Consider the following 9,504-nt stretch of genomic DNA (forward strand, 5'->3'; position numbering starts at 1 on the left):
AAGATTATATAAAGTTGAGTCTTCAGTAGTTGAAATATTTTACCCAGATGAAATTACAGAAAATGGTTATATCATACTGGAACACTGGTTATGAAATATTTTTTTGACTTTACTCATATTTGTAACATTCAGTTAATAACACCTGTTACTTTATTTAGTGATGGGAGGAAGGCATTTTTTTATTGGAAAAGCCCTTTAAACCCAGAGATCCTAATATAATCTCCTCTATCTTTGAGAATCATTGAACATAGTTATCTTGTGATAGATTCACAGTCTTCACTGTGTCCTATCAAAATCAAAATTTTAGTCAGTGACTTAAATCCCGACAGAGAAAGCATGCCTGTCACTTTTTTTGGTGATAAAATTGAAATTGAAATGACAGCTTTGATCAGGAAGTCTAATCAGAATAAGTAGATGGATTTTAAAAACAGTAAATATAAACTGTTGTGCTTAGATTAAAAAAGCATTGCAAATAAATAGATAGCTAGTTTAATAGTCCACTTATTATAGACTTAGAGTTTTTAATTGAATAGCTCAGTTTGAGATGAATCTGTGGTTTCCTGTAAAAACAACAAAAACTGATTGCTTAGTGCCATCTGAGAATGAAAAAAGTATGTTGCTGAATTCAAGAGAGGCAATAATCTTAAGTAGACAGCATGTAGAGTATTATTTTTTTTAATAGAGCAAATTTTAAAAATCCAATATATTGAAAAAGGATCTATGAGTAAAGTTTCTGTCTCCTAACATGCTGAGGGGAGTTTTTAAATAGAAAGGGTAAAGAGCCAAGCTTGAAAAAACATGTAAGCCACAGTATAGTTTTAGGACCCTATTTCCAGTACTATTTTTTTCTTTTAAAATTGTAAGAAATGAATGAATGAAGGATTATCAGAAAGAATATAACTGCAGAGATTTTCCTCAGTGAAAAATTATAATTTTAGTAAAGTTTCAGTAACACTCTACCCGTTGTAATCATGAATTTCATACCCTTTCAACATTCTTTGTAAATAATTTAACTATGACCCTTCCACACCATCACACTAAATCATCAAGAAATTGTGTATGTGAGTGTCTTGCCATGACATCCCTGGAGAAGGTAAGAATAGCTGGGCAAACAATAGAATTAATAATGCTATAGGAGTACTAGTCTAAATGTAATTCGGATTAATCCTTACAAAGAATTAACCCTTATTTTTATTAATAACCTAAGGAAATTGATTAAATTTAAAGCATGTTTATAAAAGAAGGAGTGTAATCATTAATGTAAAAATTCTTTCCTTTTTTGGTGTGTGTGTGTTTGTGTGTGTGTGTGTGTGTGTGTAGATATTTGTTCAGTCCAATCAGGGTGAAGAAGAAACAACAAGAATTTCATATTTTACTTTTATTGGGACTCCAGTCCAGGCAACAAATATGAATGACTTCAAACGAGTAAGTTTGTTTAAATGAGAGCTAGGAGAAATAAAAATAACAATTTTAAGGAAATAATTTTAAAGCTGTCAAAATCATATGTCATGAAATTTTATAAGGTTAAACAGAACAGTAGGTTCTTCTAATCACATTTTTAGATTTCTTACTAAACGAAATCTCTAATAAAAATAAGTCCTACTGTTATAGTGTCTATTAATGAATGGCATCCAAATAAGAGGGGTAAAAATTATTGTTTGGTTATAGAAAGTAGTTAGGAATAATGAAAAATAGTAGTAGTGAGTTAAATCATTATTAATGAATTTTTAAGAACTTTGCTTGCTTATATTAAGGTTTTGATTATCATTGTTTCTGATGAAAACATATTTAAAATGACAATTTTAATCAAAAAGAATGGACTCAGTTTTACTACACTGAGATGCTTTCAAACCATGTCTTCGTGCTGAAGGAACACATTTCAGCAAATAACTATTCAGTGAACAGGCATATATGTATGTATTCAGTGAATTTTTTTGTTTTTTGTTTTTGAGGACATAGTCCCAAAGTTTGTGAAAGAATTTATAAGTTCCATGGGACCTTTAGGAAAGAGAACATTTTTTTCATTCTTGGAACTACTTCTAATTGGTAACAGTTCATTTAGGATGACTCTTAAAATATACAACCACAGATCATAGATGTACTTATCAGTACAGAACCCGGTTGCTGTACACAGACTAAATGTGCAGCAGCACCGGAGATGTAGGTTTTACTTGTGTTTCTGATGGCTGCATCTGGCGGGCAGTCTAGAACTTGGGGTGATTATAAGAGAGGAAGAGTTTCCCTAGCACTGTCAATGCCTGGAGGAAGAGGCACCTGGCTTAAAACTTAGAGCCCTGTTTGGGGAATTGGAGCCATGGAACACCCTGAAAACGTATTCTTTTTGATGCCACTGCAGATATAATTTTAATCCAATAACAGAAAAATTCATAAAATTTCATAACGGTAGATGAGCTTATAAAATTGTATGCTGTTTTTGCAAAATTGATAACCTTGACAATAGATATTTTAATGTCATTTTCCAACTGCTATCTTTCTGTCTCACAGCATAGTTAACTTTTGGGAGGTTTAGAAACAATTATTAGATCTGTCATGTCAAATGTTTGACATGCACATTATGACAGATCAGAAGAAGCAGAGATTAAACATCTACGTTTTTATGATATGAAATATGCTGCACTGGGAAACTGTGAGCAACAGAGTCGTTTTGGCCGCCTGCTTTGCTACTTTGCTTGTTTGAATTAAATGCCATTGGATTTGGCTTTAACCATGCCTTGCATAGTTTCTTTTTAGCTCAGTTCTTTCCTGAGATCTATTATTCTAAATCCTATTATTTTCTCATATCATTAATTCGGCTCTGGTTTCCTGCTTCTCACCTCAGCTTAGGCTACTTGATTTCCATTTTTCCTTTAGGTAACCTCTACTCTATCTTGTCCATCTTCTTACCAGCCTGCCATTCAGTTATAGTTTTTCTAATGTGCATTAATAATTATCCATCTAAGGATGTCTCCACCTCTTTGTTTTTAACATCCCACCTCACATCCCTTCTAGCCTATTTTCTCTCTTTTTTGACTATCAAGCTACCTTTTTTGGACTGTCTTCAGGATAGCAAAGATATTTTTCTTTTCTTGTTTGAGAGTATTTGTGTTTGTTTTAAAATGCTATTTACCTTATTGAAAATTATGGCAGAACAATAGTTCTCAAAACTTTTTGGTCCCCGGACCCCTTCACAGTACTAAAGATTATTGAGGACCAACATTTATCTAATATTCACCATTTTAGAAGTTAAAACTGAGAAATTTAAAAAATATTTACAAATAAAATCACTGTTAACACAAGTAATATTTTAAAATATATATATTTCAAAACAAAAACTAATTTTGTGAGAAGAAGAGCATTGTTTTTACACTTTGACCAATTTGTTTATAGTCTAGCTTAATAGAATCCTCTCATTCTCGTATCTGCTTCTGCATTCAGTCAGTTTTGCTATCGTAGGTCATGTAGCCTCTGGAAAACTTCATTGTACATTTGTGAGACAATGAGAGTTAGTTAAAGAGGCAAGTAACAATTTAGCATTATTATGAAAATAGTTTTGACCTTGAAGACTCCATGAAAGGGTCTCAGGGATGCCCAGCCTGGACCACACTGAGAACTGCTGTGAAAATAATGTAATGCTATAATGGACTCCCTTCTTCGTGTTCTGGACTTCTTAATCCATTGCTTTTAATGTTTGATAAATTTTAATTGGTTGAATGACTTTCTTATATATATTAATATTACATTTTCTTTCAGTAGTTTTCCAAATGAGTTTTGTTCTCGTGTCATTCATTGAACTCTAGGGTTATTCCTCAAGAGTAAGCCAGTATTTCAGTTTTCTTCATGTTGTGCTAAGTCAACAACTTCAGTGTAGGAAAACTGCAATTAAAGAGCTAGCTTATGTTTAACTGAAATTGGCCTTGTGTAGAGTCACTTAATTAAAAACTATCAGTGAGCTTGGTGTTTCTAGTAAAGGAAATAAACGATACATGGTATGGTACTTGTTGTCCCTGTGGTACTATGCTCGGTATAGTCATAAGCTCTGCCAGTAACGAGTTTATATTGTCAAAGGGTAATGCACAAACATTTGGAATGCTAATCAAAGTTAATCAAAGCTTTAGTTCACGGCTCTCTTCCTCTACAGAGTATTCTCATCCTTTCCCAGCCTGGTGATATTTCCTTCTTCCCAAGAATGGCTGGGAAAATATCAGAATGTTTTGTGGGGGAAAAGGGCCTAGAACTAAGCTGTGGGAGTAGAAATGGATAGAGGAAAAGATAGCAGTGGGCACTCTAGGTAGAATGGAAAACAGGAACCTTGGGCATGGAAGTGGGAAGGTGCAGGTCCTTCATTCGAGGATAGGTGAAGTATGGCACTTCTTTCCTTTATTTAGTTAGTCTGAATTTTAAAGGAATTGTACATAGTAATTGGAATTAAAAGTTTCAATATAGATTGGGCATGTATTTTATCAGCACAGAGAGGAAAGTTTTGATACCTCTGTGTAGTGAAGAGAGCTGTGTAAAATGATTTTAATGAATGATAAAATAGAATTTGGTAGCGTTTTCAGTTTACATTTTTATGTTGTATGAGTTGTTTCCAGATAATTTTAGTTTTCAGAATGTCATTGATCTTCTTATGTCACTAAGACGACAGAGCTAAGGTAATGCTGGTGAATCTTGGATGTGGCTAGAAATCTGAGACCACCTTGCATGCTGTTACAGCTTTAGAAGGTTATACTTTTCAGATTTTGGAGACTAGAACATACCTTCCACTGGTCTGTTTTTGGCTCATAAGAAGCATTATGCCCAGATTATAATATATACTTAGGCTTTCTGTTGTAAATGGATTCTTTGTGTTGCAGCATGAAAAAAGCTTGCCATTTTAATCGGAAGTAGATGTTTTCTTTGCTAAAATATGCTCTTTACATGGATTGCTTTATTTGAACACAAAAATAATATAAGTATACAAAACTGAGCAAAAATGAAGGGGCTTCTGCTTCTTAGGGAATGAGGTGCATTTGAAAGGCAGAGCAGATTTTCTATGACTGTAATAAAAATAGACTTTTCTTAACTGGCCATTCACAGTATCAGCTATTTTTGTAACATTTTTGTCTGTTTATTTTTCAGCTTTTTTAATCCAACTCAAATGAACTAAAACCAGAAGATTTTTAAAAATGAAGTAATATAAAGATTGACCTTATCTCACTCTACTCCCCTCCTTGCTTCTCTGCACCTGTCTGCTCTCACCCTTCTCATGTTCTCACCATTGTTGGGGCAAGATTTCTACAGCTTCTATCATCTGGATCAGCCTTCTTGTTACCTAAATTTCCTCAACTGTCTCTTCTTCAGATCTCATTCTAGTCATGTTTCTCAGTTGGCCTTTTATTTGTTTTGGTTTTTGTTCTGGGCTTGCAACTAGGTGCTTTAATTTCATTACCATACCAGATTGCTCACCCAACTTTTTGTTACTTTTTTTAATTTACTTTCTCCTGTCTCATTTAATTTTGTGCTACGTTTTGAGAAATAATTTTGCAATAAAACTTACATTGTTGTAAATGTTTTTAGATTTAACTAGTTAATGTTTTAATCTGATCTGAAGTTTAAATTTTATTTTTTAGGAGCTATAGAATCATTTTGGAAATCAAATACGAGCAGTTTCATCAAGTTCTTTTATATCAGTACTAGTGTAATATATTGATTAGGCTGAATTTGAGAGATGGGTGGGTTTTATTTTCTCATTGGAACTGTAGCCCCAAAATCTTTTTGCTGATTAATTGTGGGCATGTCCTGTGCTTTGCCAACGCAAGTGAGATCAAGGCCAGTTGAAAGACTTATGGACTGGATGTTAGGCTGGGTTAAAATATTAACATAGAAGATCAATGGACTCTTTACTGAATAAATATTTTTGACATCTAATTTTGATGTACCAAAATTTTTGTTTGTCTGAGGTGTAATATAAAGACTTAAAAATGAATAAAAGAGCTTTACTTTTGGGGTGAGAAACTCCATATTGGAATGCTGAATTTCTTCTTTTTTACAGAGAATACACATTGGCAAGTTGAGAGTTATCAACCTGTGAAACAGTATGCAGATTCATGTCTTCTACTGTGTCACATCTGTTAAAATTTTAATTTTTAATATTAGTTGTTTTTGTTTTCTTTTGCTTAATCCAATAGCTCTGTGTTTTGTGTGTTCCCAAGGAATATAATGATCAATAATGCTTTCAGTGTTTATCTGCTTAAATCCATTTGTGGTACAGATAGTGCCACCTCTCCTTCTTTCTTAGGAAAGCTCCCCCCAGCTCTTAAAATCTAAATTTCGTAACTCTCATCCACGTACTCTTTTATGAGACTACCTTTTGTATCTTTTTGGCTTCTTGGGCTTTTTAACACATGGTTTCCTTGGATCAGAGAGGAGTTATTTTAAAGTAGTAAAAGTGATTTTCCTCAAGATGGGGAAAACAGCATTTCTAGCATCACGTGATTAGGAATTCAGTGGAAAGGGTTTTTATAATCTTTTCCTATGAATGACATTGACCCAGCCATGTTCTATTTTAGACCAGACTTGTACTGAAGACCTGTGTGAGTTTTACTTGATTCAGATACTACCGTTGGGACCAGAATCAATTTAAAATATGAAAATTATATTTACAGACATACATAGAAATTTTTTTGTATACAAATATATGTTCAATAGCTTGCAAGTAGATTTCCTTAAAGGAATTTCTGCCATGAGAATACATTGTTATAAACTTTAGATTTAAAGTAAATTGATTAGAACGTAGTTTTAGAGCCTTCCTTCCCACAGAGGATTTGTTTTCTAGAACTATTGGTAGAAACCAAATTTATTCTTTATATTTTTAATCTGCTACATTTATAGCAGCTAGAACATTTTTTAAACCCTTCAGTAGAGAATTTTTCTAATCATTGCCTGAAACAAGGTTTATTCTTTATCATTTCAGTAGTACATTGTAGCAATCAGGGTTTTTTAAAAATAGAAACTAGGCCAAATTAGTCATTTTTAATCTGTTTTCATTGCATGTCTGCATATTGATAGAAAAGTCTAGAAACCTGTCATCTTGGGCATGAAGACATAAGTTTAGCATACTCTTTTAATTGTACATTATTTTATGATCGGCAGGCATTTGATATCTCATTGCCTAAAAATAGTATGCCAAATATGTTTCACTCATGTAGCATCATCTTTTTATTAACTTCTCTAAACTGTCAACCTTGTTTTGAAAAATTGCATTACTTTTTCTTAAAACAGTGTGGGAAACCAAAAATAGCCTGCATGTGTTTTATTTTTAATTTCTAGAGTCTGGGAAGGGAGGGAGGGTCACAGTGTGCTTCAACAATGAAGATAATACTGCATGCCAAAAAATTGCAAAGATAAAAATTAATACCAGCTTTTAAAAATGATTACAATTTGTAATATTTTTAAAATAACTCATATTTCTAAATCAATAAGAAGTACATATAAAGTTATTTTTGTTCTTCCTAGGTAGTTGGCAAAAAAGGAGAAAGCCACTAAGGTACAAAAGACACTGGAAGACCATATTGCAGTCAGATCTACAGCTCCTGGATAATTGCTTGATTCTCACCAGAGACTTTCAATATTTCATTCATTGCCATTACCAATAAATCATTGCTTTTGTTCAGATGGTATCACTAGTGTTTCTCTTGTAATCTTAATACATGCAATTGTAAATAAAAGTAACTACTTTTGCCAAGCTTAATTTTTGTTGTTCTAAATAAGTATTTTCCCTTTCCATTTATTTGAAAATTGGCCATCTTCTGATTTTAGCAGAGACATAGGTGTCTGGTAGCATACTGATCAAAAGACAGTTTCTCTCTTTAGAGGAGCAGAACTGTTTTAGGGAGTTAAGGAGTGTATGTGCGCTTATGTGCACACACACAGGAAGTGATTTTGATAAGTGGACTTGGAACGGCTAACCATGTTCCAATGAGTAACTAACTCATATGTTTGTTAAACAGCATTTGGGTATCTGGGCTATAGAAATTACTCAAATTATAAACTACCAGAATTAAATAAGTTTAATGAGATTTAACTGTTCTCACCTAAAACTATTAGTTAATGGGACCACAGATTTTAAACCCTATTGGATAAACTTTTAAAATTTGAGTTATTTTCTTTACTAGTAGAGGTATGTTGAAATCTGACAGTAGGGAAAAATATAGTACTATGAATTCATGAAGCAACAGGAATTGATCTCTTTTAATCAAGCGTTTAATATTTTAACTACCAAAAGATACAGTGTAAATATACAGAGAACATGTTAAGGTTGAAACTGAATTAGCCACATATATATGTTTAAAAGGTCTTTCACAAAAGGCTGGCAAGACAAAGCATCTGTTCCTTATTTTTTAAATCTTAAACTGTAATCTAGAAAATATTAATAAATTTAATTTTTCTATTTTTAAAATTAAATTTTTAAATTTCTCAGTATTTTAAAAATTCAGTGTTTAAAAAGGGTACATAAGACTTAAAATTTTGATTCAGTTGATAATAAATTTGAGGACCTATTTGTCTAGGACTTTGGTCAAGATACTGATTTGCCTTTGAGTCACCAGTGTATTTATCCATGTGTCTGAAAAAAATTATGCACAAGTTTTTGTGGTAAAATAGTCACTTTCTGAAACCCCAATGTCATTAAATAATGTTTCGTTTCTTTGTGTGGAAGCACATTAACTGGTCTGTGGTGATGCCTATTTCACGGTTATGTTGCCTTGGGTCAAGGGGAAGCAGAAGGGCAAGAAATAAAATAAAAGTCTATAACACTTCTTAATATAGACCATCTCAGATTAATCACGTCTGAAATTGAGTAAGATTAATATCAAAAGTTTTGTTTTACACTTTTGTACACTTAACAACCTTTTTGGGTAATTGTTCAAGTGCCTCATCTTAAGTATTGGTGACCTCATCCTATTTACACTTGACAATTTGAAAACCCAGTGAAAATAACTTCATATCTGTAAAGGACTGGGCATCAGATTTATATTGTTTATGTGACTTTCTATAACTCGGTTGCAATATACAAACATTTCATAATTATTCAAATTGTAAGTAGTGAGAAATGAATGTTTATAGGTAACTGTAACATGTTTCACTATGGGAAGTTTTACAAATAAACATGCATAGTTAACATTATTTAAGTTACCAAGCTGAAATGCTGATGTTTTCTCCTAAAACTGTGTGTGTGTATATACACACACACACATATATACATATTTATATGTAACACTGAATTTTCCAGATGAATAGGAAGAGCATTTAAAAAATATAACCTTAGTTATTGTAATGGTAGCCATCCATTACATAGTATTTTCTAGAAAACAGATATTAGGTTTATTGTTTGTTTTGTCAGACATAGCAAAAACCAGAACAAAACCACAAATACCCCACAAAACTTTTCTCTTGATTTGACTTATATTTTACATCAGGATGCATTATCTGGTGTGAAACAATAATGAAATAGCCTATCCGTAATAG

The 9,504-nt window shown here is 32.5% G+C and overlaps 1 protein-coding gene across 2 annotated transcripts in view; it reads left to right on the plus strand.

Annotated features, from left to right (window-relative positions):
* Nucleotides 1-8,783, plus strand: part of TXNL1 (thioredoxin like 1) — a 34,748-nt gene extending 25,965 nt beyond the window's left edge. Inside the window, exons 7-8 of one of the 2 annotated variants that reach the window (XM_029232928.1) lie at nt 1,321-1,425; nt 7,495-8,697. In XM_029232928.1, coding sequence (XP_029088761.1) covers nt 1,321-1,425; nt 7,495-7,524 — 135 coding nt within the window. In that variant the 3' untranslated portion in view covers nt 7,525-8,697. Of the gene's footprint in view, nt 1-1,320; nt 1,426-7,494 lie in introns of both variants that reach the window. The other variant, XM_029232920.1, reaches the window with a different exon arrangement.
* Nucleotides 8,784-9,504: the final 721 nt, after the last annotated feature.

Source organism: Monodon monoceros, unplaced genomic scaffold (assembly GCF_005190385.1).
Source record: "Monodon monoceros isolate NGI ecotype Baffin Bay Population unplaced genomic scaffold, NGI_Narwhal_1 Super_Scaffold_1, whole genome shotgun sequence".
In the NCBI taxonomy this organism is placed as follows: domain Eukaryota; kingdom Metazoa; phylum Chordata; class Mammalia; order Artiodactyla; family Monodontidae; genus Monodon; species Monodon monoceros.